Below are 27,101 nucleotides of genomic sequence, written 5' to 3'. Positions count from 1 at the left end.
TCCTCCAGTTACTAATCCAAGTCCCACTCGTGCCAACCATGCACCAGGTTACGACCACTGAATGGAGATCAGTTCCCCATATTGACCGAGAATCGTTGAGTTCTCAAGATCACAGGCCACCCAACTTACCGAGCAGCCTATACCTGCAGGGTGCCGCTATACCTTGATAGGCCTAGTGCCTGGGAAAACAGCAAAAACGAGTCCTCCTGCAGATTAACCGGCATTGGTATGTAACTCTTTGGTGTATGCAAAAATCATTTACACTTTTGCATTTTTTTGTTATCATCCGGACAACCGGCGGTGCATTTTCTATAATCTGACATTCATCAAGCCTCACCAGAGGCACAACGTTTTTCGGTAGGCCGAGAAGATTCCAACAACATTGTGATTTTTTTGAAACTCATATAAAAAAAACGTTCTCCCATGATTCTTGGCAAGGATGTTACCACGCGTGCTGTTACCTTTGCTGTTATCTACTGCCGCGCGCCAATCTATGTTTTCGCGCAGCCCACCAAAAGCGTCTGCTGGACTTATCGGTCACGTGATAGGACTAATTTATGTTTTAGTTAATTTTGCAACGGTTTGCTATCCTACTGCTCCGGGTACATTTCAGTACAGTTTATGAATACTTTGTGGGACAACATTTTCTTGATATGTACTTTGTCGACTTCAAACGACCAGAGAAAACACGTTTTTGCAAATAGGCATTACGAGACTTCGTGAGAACCTACGAGAGGTCACTTCGGACGACCGGCTTTGCAAGCAAAATGGCTGCGGTTAGGATTGTGGGAGCTGTGCGAAGTGTTTACCTCTCGAAACTGACTGCACTAAATGGTATATTTCTTCTAAAACATGTGCAGATGAAAGATTATAAAATGAAGAAGTTAAATAGTTAACTGTTTTTTATGCCCAAAGTAGTGTTTACCCGTGCATGACCAGTGAACAACTGACCCCCACTTTCATGACGTTGACCTTTGTGGTCCATAACCAGGCCTACATCTACAATACATGTATGGTGCTGCTCCCCAATTTCGAGTCATCCCCAATTTCGCGAAAACCCGTTTTTTCCCGTTTTCTCGCGTGTCACTTCGTTTCCAGAGAAGAAATTTTCTGATTTTTGATTTTCATTTCGTTCCGCAAAGAAAGCGCCCAAAATGCGTCCTAAACAGGCAAGCAATTCTCTAATTACGACGTACGTTCAAAACACTGGGTCAATCTCTAGGCGATCATGCACTGCACAGAAACACAACAATCAGTCGCACATGCGCAATACCCGCGAAAATGGGGGAGCCGCTTCGGATTTGTTTTGGTCTGCATCGATCTTTCAGTGAGCGATTTCAAGATTAATTCACGCTTAAAACATCCACGCAGCACCCCAGATATTTCGTTATTGATCTCAAATTTCGTAATAAATAAGCTTTTGCGTGTATGGAATCGCTGGAAGCTAGTAAATCTGCACTTAGTGATAAGACCCGCAAAAACTGGCTCCTACATGATACTGACTATAGGCCCCTAGGCCTATTACTAATTGAAGTATAAGTATAGGCATAGCCTAGGCCTGCTATTTGCATCAGCAATTATGGGTCACATGGTCAGTCCAACGCTGCGAGCATTGCGGTGTGCATGGGTCGTGTACTTAAGTATGCAGAATGGTCACAATTATGATGGTCTATCTCATATGTTGTACCGTGGGCGTGGCACCTCCACAATGATTGGGACAAACGTGGGGTAGGGCTACTACTTACCACCTGTTTCAACCCCCCCCCCCTGAGCTGAAGACTAGTTTTTGTTTCTTTGCAGGCATTTCTAGATCATCTAAGTCCCATTTCTCCACTTCAATGTGTGGTAAGTTTTACAAAGATCACAACATGACTGTTCTCACTCTCAGACTGTCAAAAGTATGATTTGTTGCTCCTTGATCGGTACTAGTACTACGGTCTACACTACTGTAGTACTATCGGTGATGTCACGCTTGGTATTGGTATTATTATGGTAGTAAGTTTACTAAAGTCAACTTCCCAGGATAATTTACCGGTAATGAAAACAGATTTTGTGCTCCAGAGAAAATAACTTAGAACCCCTGCAATTTAAAAAAATTTAAACTTAATCTGTTTCAAAAATTCTATTTGTAGCACAAGCTGCCAGGAAGTATTTTTCCGTCACTCTTCAAGATGATGTAGCGGTCGTCAAAATCGATACCCCAGACTCAAAGGTAAGCCTATCCCCACAAAACATTGGAAACCCTCACTTGAATTTTTAAAGATTGATAGTACAAGTTCAGTATCTTTTACTTTCCACTTGATACTAAATATTAGTAAAATGTTCTTTTTTAGGTGAATACTCTATCATTAGCCCTGCAAGATGAGTTTGTTTCTGTCTTCAATGAAGTCCAGTCCAACCCTGCGGTCAGTAGTGCGGTCCTTATCTCAGGCAAACCAGGATGTTTCATTGCTGGAGCGGATATAAAGTGAGCCATCCTATTGAGTATTCTATCATGTTGATAAATCTATTTGTTCCCTTGTGAGCTGCTTCCAGTTGAATATGTACTGTGATACAGCATTCCGACTTAAAGTGCAACTTGGGAGTAAAGTTAAACTGGATCTATTGTACGGTAAACATATACACGATCGAGAAAAGGATACAAAATATGAATTTGGATGCTAACTCCTTGTGGGATGACTCTGAATGCCAGGAAGGAGAGTCACCCTTCTCGAGGTCCGTTGATCATGTAATGATGAGACTGTGGAAACTACGCTAGCTCGTGCAGGTTTCCACTTGCCATCCCACCATTCATGGCATTCTGAAACTATTTTTCAGCATGATTGAAAATTGTAAGACTGCAGAGGAAGTCCTTGCCTTGAGCACCACTGGTCAGACGATGTTACAGCAGATAGAGGACAGCAAGAAACCCATAGTGGCTGCTATAATGGGGTCATGTCTTGGTGGAGGACTCGAGGTAATGACAAGAAATACTCTTTATAATATCAGAATATACAACTTTAACTTTCACAAATACCTATTCGTCGTATTGGCAGTTTCTGGAGGAGAGGGTGCGGTACAAGGAGATTGGGACATGCTCTGCTGAAAATGTTTTTTTATTTAGAGACAAGTGGCCACTTCTTCTCAAGCAAGAGTCAAGGCTGAGAGGTTGAGAGATATTTGTAATGGCAAGAATATATGACATAAAACATTGATTTCAGTTTGCTCTCGCCTGCCATTATCGTATAGCGGTAAAGGACAAATCCACTCTTGGAGTCCCAGAGGTCATGTTGGGTTTATTACCAGGAGCTGGCGGCACCCAGAGGATACCAAAGCTGGTGAGAGATCTTCTTAAATCTTGTCCTCTGTTGTAGGGCGCGAGCTGATTAAAAATCAAATACCCTCAAAGGGGGAGTATAAAAGAGTATAAAAAGATGGGACGTTCCGGTAAAAATATGTACTAGCTTTTTAACTGTTGTCAAAATTTTGCTAGGTACCAGGTTCTTGTTAGTGTAGTCGTCTTTAACTTGACTTACATTTTTGCTTTGCAGGTATCCCTACCTAATGCCTTTGACATGATGCTCACGGGGAAGAACATTCGAGCAGACAAAGCCAAGAAAATGGGGCTTATTCATCAGACAATTGAACCACTAGGTATGTCCGGATTTTAAAATATGCATATTAGAATCATCCGACATCACACTTTGACCACGGTCTGACCTGAAATCTTTCAGAGGAACTCGTATAGGCTGTTCAATCTGCTCTACGTGAGCAGCTCTGACCCGAAACCAATTCATATACCTGGATGGAGTTGGGGAAGTTTAGACAGATACCTGCTTAGAGTCTCATGCGGACTGTGGGGTTCGAGCGATGAACCCAGGACCTTTTGACCGCTAGCTGAGAGTCTGAGCCACTAGTCCGCAGGAGCGCCTGACTGTTCTTTTTTTCTATTTGAGAATGAATCGTGCTTGCACTGGTTAGGCAAGGCACCTGATAAAAATAATCTTTGTCTTACATTTCATTCAAATAACCATGCCATTGAATACTTGTCACTGCAGGACCAGGCCTGATGTCACCTGAGGAGCGGACACTGCAGTACCTGGAAGAAGTTGCAGTCCAAACAGCAAAGGGCCTAGTGAGTGGAACAGTGAAGGCAACTCCAAGAAAGAAAAATTTGATGGACAGTAAGTGCATCATTTAATCAATCCTGTTAAAGTGTCTCTGATGTTGTTACATGTACAACTTTTCATCTACATGTATATGTGACTCTGGTTTCAAAATTATCGATTAATAGAGGACATTTTACAATTTTGAAGTTGGTACAGTGATACTGTATGGTATCAATTGTGGTGGATTTCTCTTGTTAGGTCTTTTTTGTGCAAAAAGTGTTTTCCAAAATGAGCTTTGTTTAGATACATGTATAATTTGACTAAAGGTATAATCAGATGTTGTTCTTGTTTCTGAGAATTCATTTTCTGTGCATGATTTACAGAGGCCATGGACAAGCTTATCTCGTATGACTTTGGTAAGAATTACCTCCTCAAGCAAGTTCGTGGGAAGGTGATGAAGCAGTCCGGAGGACTTTATCCAGCCCCACTCAAGATTATAGATGTAAGTGAATGTGCCAGCAATAGCATCTGTTGTTATAATGTGGAACTCACACATAATGATGACTTTCATAACCCATTGGGCAACACTGTCTGTCCATCACGTAATTTGGCCTGGTTTGGAGTGCAACTCTGGATGAATAAAGGGTTCCGAAGACGGGTTATTAGGTAACCTACTGTGTGTATCAAACTTACAAACTAACACTTGCTTTTGTGAGAGTCACATCTCAATACTGCAGCATTACATTTATCAAATTTAATAAATTATTTCAGGTCGTGAAGACAACACTGGACAAGGGCACTGAAGCGGGTTACAAGGCTGAGGCCCAGGCATTTTCCGAACTCGCCATGACCAATGAAAGCCATGGTCTGGTCGGTCTCTATCATGGACAAACTGCCTGCAAGAAGAACAGATTTGGTGTACCTGCCAGGAAAACACGGTACGTTTCATCAAGAAATGAGAGTGAAGACCTTTCCATGAACACAATTACGAGATGAAACTGATGATTTGCACTTTTTAGGAATGACTTTGATTTGTTGGCTTGGGAGTATGATTTCCTGATTATCTTCGATCTTCACTTTCCAGAAACATTGCTGTGTTGGGAGCTGGCCTCATGGGAGCTGGTATTTGTCAAGTCAGTATTGACAAGGGTTACAATGTTATTATGAAAGATATGAATCTGGCCGGTCTAGCACGAGGTCAGCAGCAAATACAGAAGGGATTGGACACATCAGTCAAGAAGAGGAAAATTACAAGGTATGTCTCAAGTACATGGAGGAAATGTTGTCTTCAGTCAGATTCTCCCCCCCTGCAGTGGGTATTCAGTTGTGGGGCTCACTCATTTACTGGGCCTTACTTGAATCCATTTTGAAGTAGTCTTGGCTCTATTTTTCAGCTTCGAGCGAGATCGCATCATGTCGAATCTAGATCCAACAATTGATTACAAGAACTTTGACAAGTGTGATATGGTGATAGAAGCTGTTTTTGAAGATATCAACATCAAGCATAAAGTCATCAAAGAAGTTGAGCAGGTACGGGCACAACGCTCTTGTAGTGACTGAACTACTAAAAACAAAAAGGATTTGTATAAAGTTTTAAATCAGGAGGCGGTCTTATGGTTTTGTCACCGAGAAACTTGCCGCATGGCAGATTGTTGTATCAGAGCCAGGATCAATAGAGGGACAAGATCAGAGATGACTGCGAGATTTCTATGACACATAGGCTTGGGTTTGTGGTGAAGTAATTATTAGCCGAAGAATTTGAATTTATTTGATATGGTTCTTTCATCCTTCACTTTCAGCCAAGGCAAGATGAAAGTCCTTCTGCTGATGGAGTCTTAAAATTTGTACTAAACTTCAGTGTAATCTACTGCAACTATATAAAATAATAACCAAATTTAAAAAAATTCAGCACCTCCCTGAGCACTGTATATTTGCATCAAACACGTCAGCACTGCCAATCACCGAGATAGCCAAGGGGAGCTCCAGGCCAGAGAAAGTGATTGGCATGCATTACTTCTCGCCGGTAGACAAGATGATGTTACTGGAGATTATCACCACGGACAAGACGACGAAAGATACTGCTGGTATGTCAATCATTGTCCATCAGTCATCAACTCTTGCCTTGTACAATATCGTGCATAAAGGTCTTATCAACCTCTCATTTAAAAATCCTGGCGAATCTGCACAGCCACACTCCCACGTCCTGGATGGAAGTAAGTTTCTCTGTTCCAGTTGTACTTAGACCTTTTAGATGAAGGTGCAGTCCTGACGAAAACAAGGACTATAGTTTGCTCCTCCATTATATTCGGTAGTATTACGATTCAGTGGTAGCATCAAATAAAACTTATGTCTAGATTTTCAGAATACAAAGAGTATTCTGCTGATTACTACTTGAATAACATGTACTAGAAATAATTTTTAATTTCCACTTGTCTTTTTAGCTGCTGCCGTTGATGTTGGTTTAAAACAGGGAAAAGTTGTCATCACAGTGAAGGATGGTCCTGGATTTTATACCACAAGAATTTTAGGTCCAACTCTAGGAGAGGCAATTCGATTATTACAGGTAAATCATCCCATATCTCACTGGTTCGTCCAAAAGATTGACCTCAATTTCAAGTACAACATTGTAAAGGGAATGCGTGTGTGGCGGTCAAAACATTTCATTCCTATTCGAAAGTTCGAGAATACTTAAACTAACATCTCTCACGTTTTATAACCGTATGTCAATTCCAGGAGGGTGTAGCACCTAAACAACTCGACAAGTTATCAAAAGCCTTTGGTTTCCCCGTTGGTATGATTACGCTTCTTGATGAAGTGGGTGTCGATGTAGGTAGTCATGTGGCTGAAGATCTCGGCAAAGCATTCGGACCAAGATTTGGTGGCGCTAACATCGAAGTATTGAAAGATATGGTATCTAGTGGCTTCTTGGGTAAGATTTACCGTGACTTTCGGGGGGGGGGGGGGGGCAGCGACGATTTCCTATGGTTGTGCCCTAGTAAAACACATACTATGCAGCCTTCTTTCCTAGCTACCTTTGCTTGCTTCTGAAGTGGTCCTCGTCTCGCTGAGTGATAAAGAAACGAAAATGTGTGTGCACAAGTCTCTCAGGTCTTAGCTAAAGTTAAATAAGTAATTTTCCTCTCCAATCAAAGCTGGTGAACGTTTCTTAACTTGTGAAATAACAGAACGTGTGTTGCGATTTGAGGATGGATTTGGTAAAGTTTTCTTACTGCCGGATGTGTAAAATTTGACCTTTCTACTGTGTACTGTTTGTCATATTTAAACGTAAAACCTCTCCCTCTTCAGGCCGTAAAGCGGGTAAGGGTTGTTTCCTCTATCCACCGGGTTCAAAAGAGCGGCCTGAAAATCCTGAGGCTCTCGAAATATTCAAGAAATATCACATTGCTCCCCGGGGAAGGTACGTACACTTAGAATTCATTTGATTAAAAGGATTGAATACAGAACAACTTTAATTCATTATGGTCTATAAACAATCGGCATTTTGATATTGTGTGGAGGACACCACCAGATTCCCCAGTGATTCTGTCTACGCGTATCATACAAGGAGTGATCGGACTTGGAAACAAACCAACAACTCGTGGCAATGTTAACTGTGAATGTTGATATTATATACTCACTCCAAACTTCTCAGCAGTGTGCACTTCTTTGGTTGATACCGAATAGTACTTTCACATTCCTCAGGAGAATGAATTTAGATCGTCTGATTAAGAATCTTTTATTTATCCTAATGTGATATTCTTTTTTTATATTTTTTCAGCAACAGCACAGAGGACATTATAATGAGAGTAGTTGTGCGGTTGGTGAATGAAGCTGTGCTATGTTTGCAGGAGGGCATCTTGAACACAGCTGTAAGTGGTCAGTTCTCCACATCTGGCATGGAATTCTGTGCTGATGAGTAGTTGAACACGGTACCCAATCATTGATGGCAAACAGTATATAGCTTGAGATGATTTCCTTCTCTCGAAGATGGAGTAGCTGGGCCAATAAATTCAAAACTGCATTTGAAGTTTTGTGGTAAATCTCAGTGGTGTACTGCTTCAGTAAATGATTTAAAAAATGACCCTCCAGTAGCCTTGGAAATTGATTTAAAAAAATCATCTGAACTTCTAATTTGTGTTTCAGCTTGATGGAGACATTGGGGCTGTTTTTGGACTTGGTTTCCCTCCGTTTTTGGGAGGTAGGTACCTTTGTGATTTCCTTTTTATCAAACTTTTAGAAACTGGTGAGCGGATGAAGTGTGTTATCAACGAATACGTACTTGAATTGAAACTAATGATATGTGCCTACCAGTACCCCTGTGCTGTGATTGTAGATGATAAAATTAGTTTTGACAAAAAGTCAGATACAGTTAGATTGGATTAAGCTTGAAATAACAAAGTTTTGCTACGCACTTAGAAAAGGAAACTAATATTCTTTTCAATGTTTGAGCGTTCATATTTTTCCTACTTCCTCTTTACACCAGGTCCATTCCGGTTTGTCGATAGCTATGGAGCCGATAAGCTTGTCAACAAGATGATGCAATTCAAGGAGTTGTTCGGAGAACAGTTCCAACCATGTCAATTACTACTCGACCATGCAAAAGATCCCTCAAAGAAGTTCCATTCAAAGAATTAGAAAAATCAGTCCAATAGAGTGAACAAAAGACTTTATAGATATTTATAAGAAGCGTTTGGGCCTTCATGTAACTACATGTAATGTGATCTCTTGGATAGTGGGTACATAGACAAATCATTTTTTAAGATAAATTTTAAAAAAAGAAAACTATATCAAGTCACTTTGCTTGGCTTGCTTGAGTGTATTTCATAGTTGTGAGATGAGTTGAGGTGCTTTTTCCCTTTCTCAGAGGAGAACATTATTTTGTCTTCTTTCCTGCAATCCAAGATATTCTCATTAGTTTGGCCTTGGTGACGCTGATTCATGTCCTCTCTATCTGCGTGTTTGTCAATTAGGGAACTGTAACACAGAAGCGGGAACACAGACCCTTAAGAAGTTTTTGCACAGACATGAACTGTAACACAGAAGGGGGAACAGAGACCCTTAAGAAGTTTTTGCGCAGACATGAACTCAGAATACCAATGAGTGACCAAGCTGGCCTTTCCATGCAGACTGAATCAATGTTATTCCCCCAGTGACTAAACCAGGGCAGTTTTGTCAGTTGGTTATAAACATTCCCTGGAATATCTTGATCTAATCCTATGTGCTGTGAAAGTTGCCATTTTTTCAGCATGTACCAGTATTCAGAAGTCGCCAGAATAGCGGTTTATGGGACGGTACACAGTTTGTGCAAACACTGGCGAATTGAGAGCAACGTCATGATCGCTGGGACTTGTTTTAACAATTCAATTGTACAGATTAAGTAGCATGCTGTCTGACAAGTTTTGGCATTGGTGAAATTCTTTTGATTTTGAATATGTAAATTAATGTTGCATTGCTCACTGGAAGAGGTTTTAGATAATTATATTATATTTAACTGCTTAGTTTTCTTGTTCTTTTTTCATCCAAACCACCCAATAGGTTTGTCCTCCACCATCAAAGAATATTGCTTCAGTTCAAAGCAGAAAAATGTGCCATTATATTTTCGGTGTTCATGAACAATGAGGGAAACGCGCAGTAGCGGAAACGCGCAAGAAGGTTGCTCCGAATAAATGAGACGACGATAGCATAATCACAGCTGTATCATCCTCGTCCTTGAGTAAGACACCTGAACCAAACCATCTATTTCTCGCAACCTATAGTTTGAATCGGTACAATTCACTTCCTCGCTAGGAATTGTCCTGCAGTGGACCACCATCCTCGTATTCAAGGGGCTGCACGCAGTGAACCGGCAACGTCCCTCGCCATAGGGTAACGAAATGGATGGCCCCGGAAGTCTCCCGCTACCATGCCCCACCGCGGCTCCGGCGGGAAACCGAGGTAAGCTAATTCGGCCCCCATGAGGCCAACAGGCTTAAAGTTCTAACCTTTTTGAAGAGAAGAGGGTTTTTTTACCTGTTGTGCCGCCCGGCCGCCGGCTCTGAGCTTTGTTTCAAAGTTACGAAGTGCGCATGAAATCATATCAAAACTGGACTCCCTGGGCAGCTCATTGGGTCATCCGTGAGGGACGAGGCCGGCCACTGCGTCCGGTGTGTAATAAAAACAAGATGTGTTAATCTATTCATTTTATTAACAATTGTGCTACAGCATCTTGACCCTCAATGTACTTTACAGACAACGCGCGTATGGGCGGAGGTAACGGAGGCAATGCCGCTGGAAGTTTAGTACATGTATGTGCTATAGCTATTAGCGGTATACTGGTATTATCACATGAATATGTTATATTTTTCTCAAATTATACAGGTACATGTAGTCATAATAATTTGACTTGAAAGCTTGCATGGCGAACTTGCATCACGCACATGTACATACAGTCTAGTTCATAACAACAATAGTAGAAGTTTTCGAATAATGAGGAACTAATATACTCTAGCCTCACCGATCTAAGACCGATTCTGGATATTCAAGCCAAGCCCCCTTCGATATCATGCGCATTGCCGTTGGGTGCCTTCAACATTGTTCTGTCAGGACTGAATATGGTAGGCGACACCAATCTTTCGCCTTTGCATCAATGTTATAGTAAGAGTTCAGTCAGGATGGCAGGCCTTAAAGATTTCACTTTATTATCAATGCGATATCTTTTATTGAAGATTCGTTGTCAATAGACCTAGGCTAATAGACAGGGAAACTGATTAACCGCACCATAACCACTGATAGAAGTGGTTAGGTCACATGTGATCAGTTCATTCCAACTGCCAGCTACTGTCCATCAACTTACCACAACCTGAAGACTGACAAGTTTGAACCAATCGGTAGAAGGGACCATCGCCTCTTCAATGCACATTATACTGGGGGCGGTCAAGTCTCAAGTTAATGAACCGGTGTAAAAGGAATGGACGTCATAGACGAAGTTCAACCACCAACTACGCTGTTCCACGCAGGTTATTCGTCCCGACATGCCTGATATAAAGGTGCTTTATATTAGATACTGGCCACCTCCCGATCATTACTGGTTGCCAAGAGGTTGCTCAATATCATGGGTCGGACAATTTTCCATGTAAAACCTAAGACAAGGCTCTGGTTGACGCCCGGATGTGCACGAGACATGGCGACGAATCGATACGAATTTCAATGTCAAAAAACATTTGGATGCATATTTATGTGTTGGTCTTTTGCTCTTACACATTGTTTTTATTACATGTCCTGTACATTATCTTGTGACGCGTCCACCAAGATCAAATAGGCTAAACCCCATCCACTACGAACTAAGTGACAGTTTATCTCCAGTATTTATAGCAGACATTTCACGACCATACCAACGGTCAGTAGCGCGGAAAGCGAGTAAGAAACTGGAGACTGTCCCGATGCAGGGGCGGTGTTGGGGCCGGGGCCACCGGATGCAGCAACTGTTGTGTTGGTCGGTGCCTTGGCTGTCGTGGTGGCCACCGCTGCCGCTACTCTGTTGCAAAGCTCCGTTGCGCAGCAGTATTCTTGAGTCACGCAAGAAACAAATTGGCCTGCTGGCGAACAGCCGAGCACTAACGATCCTGGGTTTGTCTTCTCATCTTGCTGCAATGAAAATCATTATACGATCTATATTTATTGATTCAGCGATTCTAGTGAAATGAAGGCTTGCCACGGGTTCCCATGTGGACTCACCTTTTCGGTTTTCTATAAATCCTTTTATCGTTTTCTTCATGGTTTTTTGAAACACAGACTGAAAATGTACCCTTTGAAGGCCTCCGAGGAGACTTTAAATATGCTATCATTGCATGTAGCTACATGTAGCCTCGCGCAGAAATTGCAAATACGTAATCGGTTGTTCACGATCGGATGTGGAGGAGGAATACTCCCTGGAGAAAATCACCTCCAAGTGCAGAGCGAACGCTGAAGAAGATGAATAAGGTTGTTCACGATCATTTTGTGCTTACCCCGCAAACCTGTTTATCTTGACACGCTACAGACTTGGTCGTATCTGAAGGGCACTTTAGATTTTTCTCCTGGTTCGTTTTGCCAGCAATCGTGCACTCGTAGCAATTAATAACCTGAGAAGAAACTGTAATGTAAAAAATGTGTTATAGATTTATTAGTGAGATATATATAATACGTTATGCCCAAAAAATCGAAAGAATTATTGACGCGGGGACCTGCGTCATCACATCCTGGCACGAGTTGTTTTCAATACATTGTGCATGTATACTCCGCCTCTCGATATTTGTATACGAATTAGGAGTATCAGGATGCATCTTCTACCCTGCGTTGCTCATGACCACTCTGGATCGCCCTAAACATGGAGATGCGGCAAGACAAACCATATGCCAGCGGTGAACATCAATCCTAAAATCTACGCTCAACTACGGGAGCGTTGATACGCTCAATGACGGCAGAGCGGCATGAGACAAACAGGGTTTGTTCAGTGAGATTGGCAACCACTGACAAGTATGTCGGCCGAGGAACAAACAGAAATAACTCTACTTATATACTGGAATTCTATCCACGGTTTTATTTCAATATGTCAAATATTGGTTTACGGTAAGGGTACATGGTCGTGTTTTCCCATGTATATTCACGAAAACAGCTGGATTCGAAATCACGGACCGCTCCAATTGAAACCATCCGAAACCAAGTACAGTGTTTAGCGAATCTCGAGAACAACTACTTGTTCTGGGCGGGATTTTTGACAATGAGCTAATGAAAGGCATGAACCCGATTCCCATGATCAAGTTCATGTATGGATTACTTTCTCCTCTGAATCACGTATAACATTTGAGAACTTTGAATCAGCACCGTGGGTCGGCATACAGAAGTTTCCAGATTTTGTATCAGGTTACGCAAATGCATGTCTTGAATAAAGTATACCTTGATACAACTGCTTGTTACCTTGGCTACTTTGGTTACTTATCAATGAGTAGATCTATGCGTTACTGGATGCAAAATCTGGTAATTTGTCCCGACTTCTTCATACCGTAATCATTGATTCAATGTCCTCTAAGATCTCTGGGCGTGTTTGATTTCAATGCCATGACCGTCTCAGCAGTCGTCTCTTCCACTTGGTGAAATAAATTGTCACCAGGAATCCATATGCACCGGTTGCTATTTTGATCCTAACTATATCGGCCTATACTCTTATTCTGATTTGGAAACCTTTTTATGGCGACTGTTTCATGTTCTGCGCGTTTCATTGATTCCGTCAATTCGACCTAGTCGCAATTCTATAATCTCAACCGCACTACAGTTAGTATATATTCGGATCGACCTGTTTGAATCCCTGTTTGGCAGAAACGTCACCTATAACTTCCGAGTACACATAGTGTAGACTTTGTAATTTAGCACCGAATATGATAACAAGTGGACTATGGACACGAACACCTCACTCTCCAAACTGACTAACTTTGAAAGGTCAATTGGCTCTGCAGAATGAATTTGTCATTACTTTGAACTTGTTTCTAAAGTGATCGAAATCGGGAGAACCTGCATGTATGCTTAAGTTATCGATGCGTGCTATCCCTATTACAACACTACATAACTGAACTTGTTCATGTTAGAAATGTGAGATTCCGCGTTGGGGATCTCCCAACTTATAAAGAATACAAAAAAGTTCTTTTCAATTCGCCAAAACTCCCAACGGCTTTTATTAGCTATGTCCGACAGTGTGAACTAGAAACCATGATCGAAAGTACATACCGGTATATTATGTGGAGAGTATAGTTTAAAACACCGACAATGGGGATCGAAGCCCCATGAACGCTAGTCTTTGACCCAGCGAGATACATGTACATGTACTTTGCAACTAGCTGCGATACAGTAAACATTCTAAAAACTTTCATTTGAAAGTTAAATTGGATTTAGATCCTCATCCACTCAAACATTTTCTTACCAGGCTACATTCGTGCTCAGCTGAGGGCTCTCCATTAAAATCATACTGGCATTTCTATGAATCTACAATAACCAAGTTTTTTCATGTGATGAATTTAGACCATGGGTGCTGTTCAAACAATTTCGAACGACACAAGTACCATATATGCGCCTGAACAAAGAAGACCAAACATCTCCAACAAAATATCATTGATTCTAAAATTCAGCGCTTAGTATGTCCCAGGCGACAATCGAGGTCTTGTCATGTTGAGTGTATTTGCTTATGTCAAAGCACAGCACGAAGCGACTCAATATTTCGGCACATACATTTTGTCACCTGTATCTTGTTGGTGTGTCACAGGTCACTGCATTTCAGCCGAGTTTCAGCATGGCCGACATTTTCTAGATAAACACCAATCGGCATCTGTATTTCTGAATATCAAATGTACTGAACTGACACGTAAATGTACTGTACGTAAACGTGTTTTCTCAGCTCTTCACCCTTGCAGAAAAATGGGACATGGAATAGTCAATATGATTGAGAACTGAAATTGACGACTCAAGCCCTCGAAAATTGCTTTGTATTAACAGCAGTTAAGAGACCTTTGTCATAATTTTGAAAGCCACAGATGCTGTTAACCAACGAGTCCACTTTTGTCGTCTGGTATTACGGTTCTTCCTCTATTCTCTCCGTTTATATATCAGGTGAACCAATACAGACTATGTAGATGGACTGACACTGATGTCAGTGTGATGTCCTATCGTGTTAATCCTCAATGTAACCGAAAAACATGTTCCGTGTGGCCAAAATAGCTCCCTTGCAACCTACATGTATTGCTAGGGGCTGCTTACATGTACATGTACATTGTAGTCTTGACTTCGTTCCAGGATGTGGTCGACAGCTCTTGTTCGGTCGGTGTGGCACAGGCGCAGAGTGTTACCTAGTTCGAACCTGATGATGACGATGATGCCAAGATCTCTACAGTGGTCAGTCCGGAGTTCGACTATGATGACCTGACTGGTGGGTATCCTTCCATTTGGTTTTGGAGACTGCCCGAAATAGTTCATTTATCCCTGGAGCCTGGAGAATCAGCATCACTTTTTCCGAGGGATTTCCTCGGTTCGGATAGCATCTTCCTGAAAATGTCATCCTCATCCCCTATAGGTAATCTCGCCTACCAATAGAAATTGCTGAAATTCTACATCAAAATACTTCTGTTTGGTGATCCAATGCAATCAGAATTTTAACATATACACCAAAAAGCAAACTGGTTACTCAAGAGGCGAGGGCATAGCCACGGATCGTAACCAATATGAATTGATACAGATAACCTTATAAACGCTAAATCTGTGATTACATTGACGTTTATGTATTTTTTTTCATGAACAGCAGTGTTTGCACCCTCGTTCCCTTTTAGTTTGTTCACATGTAGTGCTGTATGTAGATAGAATGCATCCCGCGTGCATTGATCAACAGGTGTCGCAAGTACCATTTGCCACACTTCAAATCGTTCAGCAGTTTTCTTCACGAGGAAATCGTGAAAATCGCAGACATACACAAGTACACGTATATTAACGCACACTGTACCCACGATAAAATCAGGAATAAATAAAATGATGTGTCAATGACAGAGTTTCAAATGTATTTGAAATTGTGCATAGGCCTATATATTTCGTTAAAAGTTAAACTTATCCCTGCTTGTACTCAAAAGACCTGTTTGGGACAAGTTGTCTTTTTAGAAATGAGGATTATGTCTTTCCAAAACAACAAATAGTCATCACTGTGCTCAGCCCAGCTCGGGTTATTACTCGATCACTGAGCCCACGAGAAATTTGAAGGGGGAGGGGATAAAGACCCTTTAATTCCGAGATGTAACGATAATATAGGCCTACTATAGTACCGTCATGACCGAGCTAGAGCACACGCAACCGATATATTCAAAATGAAAAAATTATAACAACGAGATGTTTGGTACCAAAGTTGTAGCTTAATTTTGTTCACTGACATATACTTAGTATATACAATGTGTAATGAATCAATTATCAGAAGTACATAGGTGGTAACAATAGTTTGGGTGCTCACTTAAGAGAAACTGAAAATACATGTATTGTGTGAATTAAGGGCGACAGTAGTCTCCGAATTGATATGATATTTCTTTTTCTGGTGAATATAATTGTACATTGAACATTATCATACTTTTTTGTGATACAATAACGGAGATATTTTGTTCCTGTTACACTTGAATACAATAATTCAGTTTTTTTCTCATTGTAATGAGAAAAAAAAACAACAAAATTCTTGAAATTCGCCCCAAAGTGCATGGTCAGCTCGGTTCAAAAGTGGGATTTTTCCGATTTGGTCAATTTTTTGTTCCAAAAAATTAGTGTTTCTACTCACCATGATACACAACGGTCGAAGCCAACAGAATAGTAAAGAAGAGCCTATACATTTTGTCGACAGAGTAAAAACTACTCCTCCCTGCAAGGCCTATAAACCGTTGTTCCACTGAGGCGGTTGATGTATGATGAACGTATGCATCACAGACCAAGCACAGCCTCAAGTACTACATGGTAAATAGGCACGCCTTAAGCACCGCTCTGATTGGTTTAAAATGTGTCGACAGAGCTCGGGTAATCAATGGCTGGCGCCACTCTTCGTGCGAGGGCAAAGCTATAGAGCTTATGAAAAAATTCAACTCTGTTTCTGCTCAAAATGAAGAAACATCATCAGCCCCCAAAAAGAATTTTGAACTTATGAAAATATTCAACTCTGAAGAATGAAAAAATGTCGAAGTCCAAATATTTTTTTCACTTGTTTTTTCTCTGTTCCAAGTGAAGAAACATCATCAGCCCCCCAAAAAATTTGGCTTTGAAAATTTTTCACAATTTTGAACTGTATGTTTAGCAAACGTTCGGATTAATTTACAAATGTTTAGCCTAAATAGCCTTATTACTTAGAAGTGGTCCGAAATGGTCATTAGGTGGTCCACAATTATCATAAACTGAGTCCGAAATGGTCGTGGTCAAAAGGGATGTAGTCGTGGTCCGAAAGGATTCTGGTCAGAAATGGGCCGTATTCATAGCTCCAACCTTGAAAGACTCTGCTTCAAGCAAGCCCCTTCTCTTCTCAAAGAAATAAACAGAGGTCACGTATAGTAAAGAATTTCTCTTTATTGGAACTGGCAACATTTATTAAACAAGCAACCTTTTGGATGTCAAAGAACTTAACAAAGTTATCCCAATCCCCGTTTTAATTGCGCTGGTAAAATATCCAAAATTATGAGTGTTGACATTCTGTCATCACTCGTTGTTTATTCTCACGTTACTTTTTGTAAATTTTCATGAATAAACAAATATACGTTCATGACCTGAACGACGAGTATTGGGCTAGAAAGGTAACCTAGTGTGTCTATCATAGGACTTGAAAAGTGAATAAAGTGCCTTCCATAGTGTCGTAAGTTGTTATGCGTGTACTAGAGATGAGTTTCCATTTCTTGGCCGCAATGTGGGCGTCGACTGTCTCCTGGAAGCCCACCACGCAAGCCAAACCCTGGTCACTGATTTGTATCATCGCATGGCCGCCTGAAACAAGGGAGAACACATGGAAGGCGTGGATAGAAAAGTAACAATACGTGAAATCGCCCCGAATTCTAACCGCGAAAACAGGCAGTTCAGTTCGCTGCTTTGAGCGACGACTGCTAGCAATGAATTCACCTGTTGATTCGGATACCGCCGCGCGCCTGTGACACGTCCGGGACCTCATGGATACTCCCTCCAGTCACTCTGTTGAGACGAATTGCTATTTCAATGATTGCAGAATAGTTTTGGTTTAGATCTAAGTACCTGGTTTTGTTATCCTGATGATCTCTTGCATACTGTCTGATTCACAATGTCCTGGGATATAGCAACCAATGGCAATACTAGCATCGTACGTATCTGAAAACAACAGAACCAGCTTCATTGGGTGTGCAAGTCTTAACAATAAGGCACAGATTGAAATTCACACCAGTGAAAATGACATGGCTCAATTGCCTCGATTGATTCTTACCAGTGTCGATGCCAGGAACAGGTTCTGGCCCAAACATAACTTTCATCAATCGATTGTAGATATTTCGTTCCTTGGCCTTGTCAAGCATCTCCTGACTCCCATCAAGTCCGTCGAGATTATTAAACCCGATTTTTGAAAGCTGTAAAAACAAGCCATATAACGTTATATACACTATTCAAAAAAAGGTTTTTAAACGCGGCTTGCACAATGAAGCAAACCTCGATTGATATGAATAAACTTGATAATGATAACTTTGACAAGTTAAAGTTTAAAGCACAGTTCCAAACAGAAGCCTGTCGTTTGAAGCAGGAAACGGTTACACTACAACACCATGTAAACCAGAATCTAGCCGTAGGAACGCAAGTTAACGCGCGGCCTAGACGTGGTACGTTTCGTTGCCTGCCTCATGTCCAAGTCTCCCTGTGCCACAGGCGATGTCCATGATGCAAGCATCTGTCTTGAGGTCAAGCTTTCTGATTTCTCTGATGACATTTTTGTAGGATTGGTTGTGGACGGCGTCTAAATGCTGGAAGGAGAAAAATACGTCATTGAATTTGTCACCATCACATACATTGATAATACTTATACACGTGTATTTGTCATATTATGTCATATTGTACCTCAGTGATTCATCGAATTCACATGGTGGTTGACACGTTGGTTGCTTGGTAGAAAAAGTGACTATGCGACAGTACTTTGCTCGTGTGTAAATGTACGAGAGGCAACAACACGCGCGTACGATTTCTCTACAAGCTCCTCACTCGTGAATTCCACTATACTGCGATCTTATGTCGATTTTCAACTCAAAAACATCCACTTTCATTATCATATCACTGCAAAAGTCACTTTCTATCATCAATACTAAAATGTATCAATTCATTGAGAAAAAAATGTTTACCCCAGGGATTTTATTGAATTTATAAATCCAGTGAACATTTGCCCAACCAGTCAATGACATAGCTTCCCCTCCAAAACACTACGAAACAGTTACACAGAGTCCAGGAGTGATGTACGATGTCTTACCTGGTCATACGTGTCGGCCCAGGTTTCATAAATCTTCATCACTTCCTTGTTGGAGATCCCTTCTCGTGTGATATCGTCAATTTCGGTGATGATATCATTCTGACCAGCATCTGGCGACCCAAATTTAGCAGGATCTAATTCTCCAGACATCTTTGTGATCTGCAAAAAGGACGGGTATTCGAAAAAGCTGGATCACTGGTCCGCTGGATTCATTGGATTGTGACTAATGGATCACCAGCGCCTGGACGCAAGGGCCCAAAGCGCCGCGTAGCGGCAAAAAAGCGAAGCTGGCGAAACATTTATAACGGGTCACCGTCACTTATTATTGGACTTATAGCGCATTTACGGGGTTGCAACTATTTTGCTTTATAGTGTCACCAGGAAAGAAAAGCATGCGACCTAACGCCGATCTATTTGTATAAAGTGATAACTGGAAGGTATATAGTAGGAAATATCAATAAAATAATCATTCTATGTCGTCTTCTGAGGGCATTTTTGATTGTAAAAAATATATGTGTACGTCACCGGAGTCTCTGCAATGATAATTTTATCACAGCAGTCTCGCGCAAGTAGAAGTTCTTTACCTATTAGTTCTTCACTTATTGGTCTCAATGTCTGGCGCAAAGCTAGACGTTTTCCATTACGATTTCACTACGATGTTTGACAAGAAGGAGCAGTGCGCGAGATATGCTAATGAGCAGACTTCCCTCGCTTGAGTTTCGGAAGAATGTTCCATATCGCGCTAAGCTGACCACTGCTGACCATGACAGGCGTGCATTGGACTGGTACAGGTTGGAACTGAACATTGAATATGCTGGTGGTGACGCTTTCTGATGAGAAGTTGGTCGTGACTGATGCAGTATCCTTGGACTTGTCCACAGCATCGTTCAATCATTGCTCTCTGAGCTGCCTTGATTCTGTACTTACCCAAATACTGACACCAAATGCCTGTTGACTGTGCTTTAAGAGAGACTGGCGCCATGCCTAGTCTCTCTTAAAGCACAGTCAACAGACACCAACCCCCTCAGACTCAGAAACCACAAACACCCAACCCTTCCTGCTACCTTAATACTTCTGGATGAATTGCCCAATTTCCAAATCCCTAACGTTTAACACCATGCCTCCGTCTCACTCTTCACCAGAGAAACCGCCGAGCTTCTACATGAACTACGTGTGAATGATACTTGAGTCGGGGCATTCGATTAGACAGTTGTGATAACGACAGCATCTGAGGCTGTGTTTTGCAACATGCACGGTAGGCCTACCGGTAGGCTACACCAACAGCATAGCATGCAGTGCCATGACCAAACATTATCACATTTGCCTGACGAGACTTTAGAGCGGCCTACGTTATTCACTATTGTCCCACTAGTTGAATAATCACTGAAAGTACATGCATATGTATGCCTTCACAAGTGCCGGCAGATAATCATGTACCAATAAGCACAGCTATGAATTTTACTTGTAGATACCGATATAGCCAGCAAACTATGTGGTGCAGGCCGACATGGAACAGGATTTTTTAAAGGCGAGCCTATCGATGCATATGAAGGAAACAAGTGCATGCCTACCTGTCTTACTCACGTCCAGTATACATCCTGACAACCTCGGAAAAGCTATACTGGATAATCGATATCGCATAGACCGACAGTAGTTATCGAAGTTGACCCGAATGATAACATATAATATATGTGATAATGTTTGGTCATGGCACTGCATGCTTTACTGTTGGTGTAGCCTACCGGTAGGCCTATATAACCTATGCTATTCGATTAGACAGTTGTGAATAGCATAGGCACGAAAATTCGAATTTGAATTCGATTTGTCCGTTTGTTGTGGTGGGACCAGGCAGGGCGCGCAGTAACCATCTTGTTATCAAGCATGTGTAAGGTAGTGGACCTCTTTGACCATTCAGTTCATAAATATGTAAGGGAGTATTAGCAAAACTATGAACTTTACTTGTTCCTACCGCTATAGCCAGCAAACTATGTGGTGTACGCCGACATGGGACGGGAATTTCTACGGCAATAGCATTCCGCGAAGATGACGTCACTGCAGCTGCTGCCGTCTATTTCCCCATCGCAGAATTACAGGCAATGTCGGACAAACATGCGGTTTCGTAATGGATTCAGGCTTTCTAACTAGGGCAGTTAGATTCAATCTGGCACATGTCCGAGTGTTGGAAATACTACATAATTGTTCTGAATATTTCTCTCTCTGACTCTATGGTATCATTCATGCTAAATACAATGCAGGGTCAAAGATAATTGACTTTGAAATAAGCTCAAATGCGTAGAAATAAGTGTCGATGTCCGACTGTCACGTGACTAAAACGTCATCAATATCTTATTCAAATGACCTTGTGAGCTATAAGTAGTAACGTCGCGGAATGCTATTTAAAGGCGAGCCTGTCGATGCATATGAAGGATGCAAGTGCATGCCTACCTGTCTTAAGTCCAGTATTCATGTACAGCCTGGGTACCTTGGAAAAGCTTTACTGGATAATCGATATCGCATAGACCGACAGTAGTTATCGCAGTTGACCCGAATAATAACATATATGTATATCACGAATAGCATAGGTACGAAAGTTCGAATTTGAATTCGATTTGTCCGTTTGTTGTGGTGGGACCAGGCAGGGCGCGCAGTAACCATCTTGTTATCAAGCATGTGTAAGGTAGTGGACCTCTTTGACCATTCAGTTTATAAATATGTAAGGGAGTATTAGCAAAACTATGAACTTTACTTGTTCCTACCGCTATAGCCAGCAAACTATGTGGTGTACGCCGACATGGAACGGGAATTTCTACGGCAATTTAAAGGCGAGCCTATCGATGCATATGAAGGATGCAAGTGCATGCCTACCTGTCCAAGTCCAGTATTCATGTACAGCCTGGGTACCTTGGAAAAGCTATACTGGATAATAGATATCGCATAGACCGACAGTAGATATCGCACCAGTATTATAACATATGTTATGAACTACACGTACCTGCATATCATGAATAGCACAGGTACGAAAGTTCGAATTTGAATTCGATTTGTCCGTTTGTTGTGGTGGGACCAGGCAGGGATATCAAGCATGCTTCGGTGGTGTAGAGGCTGTAGTCGACGTCATACGTTTAGGGATCTCGGGTTCGAATCAGTTTAAGTGTATTTTCTTAGTCATATTCATATTAAGAAGCGAAAGAGATTATGAACGTTTGTCAGGAGGTGTGACAGATGGTTAGGATCATATTCAACTCTGGGCTGCGAGTCGTATGCTCTTTTCTGGTATCTCTCATTATAACTTTATTAGATAGCCCTTGAAACTTCCAACTGCCACTCCTTACACAATGGCGTAAGAAGGACGCATACACGTACACGTGCACACTGCGAATGCAAAAAAGTACGCGAACGCCTATACGTGCGTGGACAATAATGTACATGTATATGTAAACGAAGGGTGCGATACCACCCTCATGTTTTTAGTGTTCCGTTAGTGAGGGGTCGGGAGACAATAGCAGGATCAGGACGTTGGGTAAAAATACTTGGGATACATTTAAACAAGATTCACTTTCACTAGCAAGTGCCATTTAATAACTCCATGTTTTATTTTCAATACATGTATAATTGGAAAAAAAATATCAGGTTTGAAGAGAGGTCACAATAAATACGTTCCAAAGGAACAAAAGCGTGGATTTTCATTTATACCAAAATGAAACGCGCGCCCTACACGTGTGAGCGCGAAAGCCTAGCTCTAGTTACAACTATGCCTGCTGCTCCTGACCTACATGACATGACATGACCTATAAAGTAGCTTCCATAGTGTTGTGCAACCTGATCAATCATAGGACTTGAAGACAAATTAAGCGCCTCCCATAAGCGTGACCCTGGTTGATCAGACATGTATGGGACTTAAAAGCGAATTAAGTGCCTTCCATAATAGTCTAATGGTACTAGTGTTCCTGGTCAATCGTAGGACTTGAAAGGCGAATAAACTGCTTCCATATAATGTCGTTCCTGGTTAATCATAAAACTTCAAAGGTGAATTAAGTGCCTTCCATCACTGATAGTGTCCCCGGTTAAGGTGATCATAGTGTTTCCCACAGTTTATAGTGTCCCTGGTTAATACTCATAAGACTTGAAAGATGAATAGGGTGCCTTCCATAGTGTCGTAAACGGTTATGCGTATATCGAGCAATTGTCGTTACGTAAGATGAGTTATGAAATCTCACAACTGTCTGCATTCATGAACAGTAGTTTTAATGTTCATCTTTTTATTGTAGTTTTCCTCGTCAACGATTCGCTTGGATATACCGATATACCGGCCGCATCAGAAGCAGGTTTGCTATGGTTCCAAAAATTAGTTTTAGCCGCGGCTCTTAGATAGAGACACTGGTGCAAAGCGACAGACCATAGTATAATATGAGATGAATCGATAATAAACATGCCATCATCATGTTATTCAATCCCTCATTGGTTGGCAAGTAAACGGAAACTGTATGCATGACTACATCTAGATGTAAACTGTATTAAACTAAGAACAAACAAATAATACATTTGGCTTTGGTGGCCGGGGAAAACCTTCGCTCCATCGCCGTCAGCTCGAGGCGGTTGTGCCCCACTGCTCTTCAAAAACCTGCAGATTAAATGTGGCTTGCTTAAATTGATTCATAGCGATGCCAATACACAGCCTCGTCGTGCTATTTTAGTATTTGATTTAGAATGTTCAGAGGACGAATTAAAGTTAATAAAGCGAAGGTATTAAAATCTCACAGCGACAAGAAGCATCATGTGTATTGTGAAAAAGGTAAGCCGGATAGAGAGCATGCTCAGTCTTATCTTTGTAAGAGAAGCCAAACTTTGAAAACGGATCTAAATCCTCTTATCCCTCTCAAGGTATCTCTCTGAGAAGTTAAACCGGCTCATTTGCTTAGAAAGCATCACATCCCTCCGCTGCCGCGAGCCGGGCGTGTCCGATTACCTGTCATCCTCATTAGGGTCTATTCAAGTCATCGTGAAAGGAAAATAATAGATAACTGACTCGATATTGTAGCTTTTCTTTCATGTATAGAAGTCGCATTATCGACGGTAGCCTGAAGGCAGTGGTCGCTGATACAACTAGACTGATCGGGCTTCTTATGTTTCTGTGCTACTTGGCCAACATCAGCAGGTCAGCGAGTCTTCAGGAGACGGCAATATGGTCGAAATTGGCGTCTGGGAAAAAGGTTTACTCATAATCATTCTTACAAGGCAAATCTTTCTATTTCCATTAAAACAGGCCATTGTCCTAGTTTCATGACTGTTCGTTCATACATTATGTATACTATGACGTAACATTTAGCAGCCTATCAGCTATCAGAAATTTGCTCTAACCAAATAATCCTGACAAAATATTTTTTTCTCATCGGGTGAAAACAAAGGTCTTTCACACTTTTATTCACGATAGAGACATGATTCCTGGCACTTTCCATCTGTGTAAATAGATATCCATTTGGCCATTAGACCAAAGATAACGCACCAGGATTGATGGTGTTCTGGCCTCCATGGCGAGATGATTGTCACTTTATTGAACCAAAGTCAAAAGGGAAATAGAGGCCTCGTGGAGATCAATGCTTAAAGATCTCGTCCACACAAGAGAATATGGATACCAAATGTACAAGAAGTAAGTACAACACTAATGCTCCCTTTTCAGCGCGCTCCGAGGTTGTTTCCAACGGTAAAGTTGGCTTTGGTTGTCAAAAGGAACCTCGCAACCATGCTGTTATATATGAACTCTTTGATTGTGTCATTACACAACGATATGGACTTATTTTCCACTCGGACGAGGTTGAAATTATTGTCGCGGAAGACCATTAGCTACGTTTCCGGTATCGCTGGGAAAAACCTACCGTTTCGAGACAATTTCCTGCCCACGTGACCGTAGTGCCAGAGTTAATATCCAGTTTCATGCTCTTTATTGATCTATCGTCTCTGGCCCTGAGAAAGTCAGAGGTGACTCGGGAGGATATACTTTTCCGCGGGGAGATGAAGTTCGAAAACGTAACAACTGATTCAAAGTCAGTTTCGTGACTTATGCTTTATTGATCACTTCTCCCCAAAAATGCCGGAGTTGAGTATGAGTGAGAGAACCATGAAATACTTTGCCGACAAATTAACTTTGTGCTCGGGCGTCAGTATCTTCCTTGGTATTACATTTCGTCTACAACTCCCGATAAGACAATGGAAGACGTTTTCCCAGACTTCGAGGGAAGCACCAAAATGGAAATGAGCGAAATGCCCGCCGATGACTTCCTGGCTGAGATTAATTTCCTGTCGTGAGAAATCTAGATCAGCCCGGCATCAGTTCTGAGGAAGTTAAATATTTGCACCTCTTGCTTTCAAGCGTCACTTTATCTCATTTCAGAGACTGGGGCCGTTTTCTCCCCCCCCCCCCCCCCCCCACACGCACCCATCATCGAGAGTCGTTTTGCACACGACCCTGATTTATACATGTACGACAAAATCGCTGTTAATTGTTTCAGTGCTAAAGTCAGGGCCGAGTTACGACTCATTCAGCTTCAGATTTTGAGCTAAAAAATACACTGTACTGAAAATATGATATTGTTCTGAGGTTCAGAATTTGTTCAACTCGAGCATAAAATGCGCTGAAATCAATTGTTCTTTGCGCTATTAACTCCAAAGCCGTATTGATTGCCGGATGCACCTGTGAGATGACTGACTCGAGCTTCACCGAGTATACATTATTAAGCAATTTTCACATATTTTTTCTTTGTTCTGCAAGCAATTAGGTTCAGTATTTCCAATGTTTTATCATAACACAAAGAACACTTGCGCGGTAACGGTTAAACGGAAGTATACGCCATGAAATTTAGCTGGTGTTGCTAGGCGACCCCTCATTCCGGATTTGATGGGAATTTTAATTTCACGCGCGTCTTGGTCTGATTGATGTTGAGGGAGCTCTGGCAGCCTCCCTGCACGTGTAATGGTCCCTCTACCAATGGATCATAATCGCAGGTCGAAGTCATCAGTCTATGGGTCGTTAGTTCTCCTCAGGGAGCCGACCATGGGTTTAAAGAAGCTTCGTGTCTTAATTGGTTGATTTTCCAATGTTTCTCTTGAAATTAGGGTTTATTTGACAATTGACCGAAAATGAATAAAAAATCTATACTCTATGGTTTTTGATCATATTCCTGTCTGTTTATATCACAGTCAAAGTTCCTTCTGCATAATGATGATGACAAGAAAATTCGTAGGAAAAACCGAACGAAATAATTGACACACAATCTCTTTTAGAGACACTGCTTTTGGTCCGAAATTGGTCGTTTGACCTCGGAATTTGAATTCGGAAGGTGTTTGGTCGACCTTGTTTGACTTATTCAAACATTACATGAAGGGATTTGACCTCGCCAGTGAATCACCGCATCCCTGGTATTCAATGCCATACCACACGGAGGAATAAAATATCACCCAAAGATCTGATCTCTTGCTACATCAAACATGAGCAAACTAATAAATGGGCTCAATGGTTGACAACCAGTGCAAAGCAAACTTTGGTCCATCCCGCCATGCTAGCCACTTTATCACGTTACGCCGCCACCTGGCTAACAATAGAATATACTGATCAAATCCCCTCGTGATATTGTCACTGAAACTTTATGGCAGAGGAATGGAAATGCTACGCGTAAGCTAGGATTAGGGTTGAATGTGACTTGCTTCTTGACGTCATCATAGAGAGTAAAGTCCATTTTCAAGAAACTTCAGATCACCGTGTTGAATGCTTTGAGAATTTCTGTGTGGTTGCCACCTTGATGGAAGTACGGTTGCTGGGAAAGGACATCACATGATCTTTTTTCAACATGAAATTTTTTTTTCAGGAAATTTCTCGATCGATGGACTTATTATCTCGAGCGATCGAGATATTATCTCGGGTGATCGAGTTATTTATCTCGAGCGATCGAGATAATAAGTCCATCGATCGATATATTTCCTGAAAAAAAAATGTTCACGTTAAAAAAAATCATGTGATGTCCTTTCGCAGTCACCGTATG

At 41.5% G+C, this 27,101-nt stretch overlaps 2 protein-coding genes and 1 long non-coding RNA gene across 4 annotated transcripts; 1 reads left to right on the top strand and 2 right to left on the bottom strand.

The window, feature by feature from the left end:
• The first annotated feature begins 753 nt into the window (after positions 1 to 753).
• LOC135486866 (trifunctional enzyme subunit alpha, mitochondrial-like) lies at positions 754 to 9,582 on the top strand. The gene is made up of 19 exons (XM_064769979.1): positions 754 to 834; positions 1,801 to 1,845; positions 2,133 to 2,212; positions 2,334 to 2,467; positions 2,818 to 2,956; positions 3,201 to 3,317; positions 3,531 to 3,633; positions 4,038 to 4,163; positions 4,472 to 4,590; positions 4,860 to 5,026; positions 5,173 to 5,343; positions 5,483 to 5,618; positions 5,998 to 6,172; positions 6,530 to 6,651; positions 6,822 to 7,017; positions 7,395 to 7,506; positions 7,867 to 7,957; positions 8,232 to 8,286; positions 8,572 to 9,582. The coding sequence occupies exons 1-19, from the start codon at positions 768 to 770 to the stop codon at positions 8,721 to 8,723; spliced, it is 2,307 nt and encodes a 768-aa protein (XP_064626049.1). The 5' UTR covers positions 754 to 767; the 3' UTR covers positions 8,724 to 9,582.
• Positions 9,583 to 10,254: 672 nt separating this feature from the next.
• Positions 10,255 to 16,603, bottom strand: LOC135486554 (uncharacterized). The gene is made up of 3 exons (XR_010446719.1): positions 16,396 to 16,603; positions 12,074 to 12,198; positions 10,255 to 11,711 (listed from the first exon to the last, which is right to left on the bottom strand). It is a non-coding gene; the product is annotated as an uncharacterized LOC135486554 (long non-coding RNA).
• A 553-nt stretch (positions 16,604 to 17,156) lies between these two features.
• Positions 17,157 to 21,987, bottom strand: LOC135486353 (methyltransferase-like protein 27). 2 transcript variants are annotated; one of them, XM_064769076.1, is made up of 6 exons: positions 21,934 to 21,987; positions 19,069 to 19,227; positions 18,449 to 18,571; positions 18,046 to 18,184; positions 17,841 to 17,933; positions 17,157 to 17,579 (listed from the first exon to the last, which is right to left on the bottom strand). In XM_064769076.1, the coding sequence occupies exons 1-6, from the start codon at positions 21,952 to 21,954 to the stop codon at positions 17,410 to 17,412; spliced, it is 705 nt and encodes a 234-aa protein (XP_064625146.1). In that variant the 5' UTR covers positions 21,955 to 21,987; the 3' UTR covers positions 17,157 to 17,409. The 2 variants fall into 2 exon arrangements, with proteins under 2 accessions (XP_064625146.1, XP_064625147.1); XM_064769077.1 differs by lacking the exon at positions 21,934 to 21,987 and adding an exon at positions 20,640 to 20,793.
• Between the last annotated feature and the right edge of the window lie 5,114 nt (positions 21,988 to 27,101).

Source organism: Lineus longissimus, chromosome 4 (genome assembly GCF_910592395.1).
Source record: "Lineus longissimus chromosome 4, tnLinLong1.2, whole genome shotgun sequence".
NCBI classification, from domain to species: Eukaryota; Metazoa; Nemertea; class Pilidiophora; order Heteronemertea; family Lineidae; genus Lineus; species Lineus longissimus.
The sequence above is the reverse complement of the archived record's forward strand: the minus strand, read 5'-3'. Positions and strand labels throughout refer to the sequence as shown.